Raw genomic sequence first — 1,429 nt, forward strand, 5'->3', positions numbered from 1 at the left:
GACCCCTTTTCAGAGCCCCCTTCCCCTCCCTCCCACGCTCCCCTCCCCTTCCCTTCTCCAACCCCCTCTTTCCCCTCTCACCCCTCCCCCCATCCTGGCCCCCCCTGCAAAAGTGGGGTGCGGAGGGGGGAGGGGTGAGAACCCACGGAGGGGAGGAACGAAACTCCGATGAAGTCAGAGCCCCTTACCCGCCGCCGCGGCCAGGCCCCCCAACATGGACTGTCTCTGTATAGTGACAACCAAGGTAAGCATGAGGGGGGACCTATAAACTGGGGGGAGGGTATGAGTTCGTGGGGAGGGGTTAGTCAGGCCTAATCCGCGGCTGGGGGCCCTGGGGTGAGAGCATCAGAAGATGTATCTGCGGGGGTCATAATTTAGTTTGGGGGTTCACATCTGAGAAAATGCTGGGTTTGGCCACAGGTGCCCCCTGGAGTGAGCCCTTTGAGGGAAATGGAAAATTGGGGGTATTCTGTGACTTGGGGGATCTGGTGGATTTTGAGGTTCACCAATGATGTTTGAGGGAGACTTATTTAAGGAGAAGCCTGGCTCACATGGGAGTCCTGCTTGCTGTATGTTAGAAGGTGGACTGCATGGCGGGGGGGACCTCTTCCCTCTTGGAGGACAAGCTGGCTTCCAGGTGCCTTGCCCAATTTCACAGGGCTCCTGGCTTGAGGGTAGAAGGTTACTGGTTGTGAGTACCTGACTGGTCTGGGGGTGTCAGCTGGCAGGGAAGGGGTGGGCCTTCAGGCTATAAAAGAAGCGTCTCATGGCTGATACATTTGGGGGCGCTCTCAATTTGAGGGAACTGTCAATTTAGGGTTCGATCATGTGGAATGGGGATACTTGGGAGTTGTCAGAGAGCTGGGGCCTGACATAGGATCACCTGAGGGAATGGACCAGGTGAGGCTAGGATTTGGGGTATTCCCTTGGGAGGTAGAAGGTTGCAGCAGCTGAGGTTGCCAGCTCCTGAGGAGGAGGATGAGAGGTTTGGGGAGAGGGGATTTGAGGAGGGGCACCAGGTGCATGGTGCAAAATTTGGGGGTGGCCCGGGAAGGTGCCCAACATCCCTGTTTCCTCCCACACCGAATCTACCCCTGGTTGAGAAGGAGGGAGAAGAGCAGATGGAGGGGAATATTCCTGTTACCCCTGACACTTGGGATCAAGGTGGGGGAAGACACCTGGATCTAAGGTTACTGGGGTGAGAAGGTGTAGGGGAAAGGCCGGGCTGGCAGCAGTGAAGATCTGTACAAGGGTGTCCCTGTGGCTGGAGCCTGGCAAGTGCAGGAGGTCTTGGATGGGGAGCACTAGCAAGCTTCTGGTGGGATGCAGAATACCTAGGTCTTGGCTGTAAGACTCTGGGACTGGAAAGCTGGATGCCTGGTGTGTGGAGGGAGGCTTGGGCGGGTGGCAGGCAGCTGGGGGTTGGGGG

At 57.5% G+C, this 1,429-nt stretch overlaps 1 protein-coding gene across 1 annotated transcript in view; it reads left to right on the plus strand.

The window, feature by feature from the left end:
- Positions 1-132: 132 nt before the first annotated feature.
- The window catches only part of DLG4 (discs large MAGUK scaffold protein 4), a 21,215-nt gene continuing 19,918 nt past the window's right edge, over positions 133-1,429 (plus strand). The window contains 1 exon segment of the mRNA XM_024731342.1: positions 133-244. Within this exon segment, the coding sequence (XP_024587110.1) occupies positions 215-244 (30 nt within the window). The 5' untranslated portion in view covers positions 133-214.

This window comes from Neophocaena asiaeorientalis, unplaced genomic scaffold (genome assembly GCF_003031525.2).
Source record: "Neophocaena asiaeorientalis asiaeorientalis breed wild unplaced genomic scaffold, Neophocaena_asiaeorientalis_V1.1 scaffold1189, whole genome shotgun sequence".
Lineage (NCBI taxonomy): Eukaryota > Metazoa > Chordata > Mammalia > Artiodactyla > Phocoenidae > Neophocaena > Neophocaena asiaeorientalis.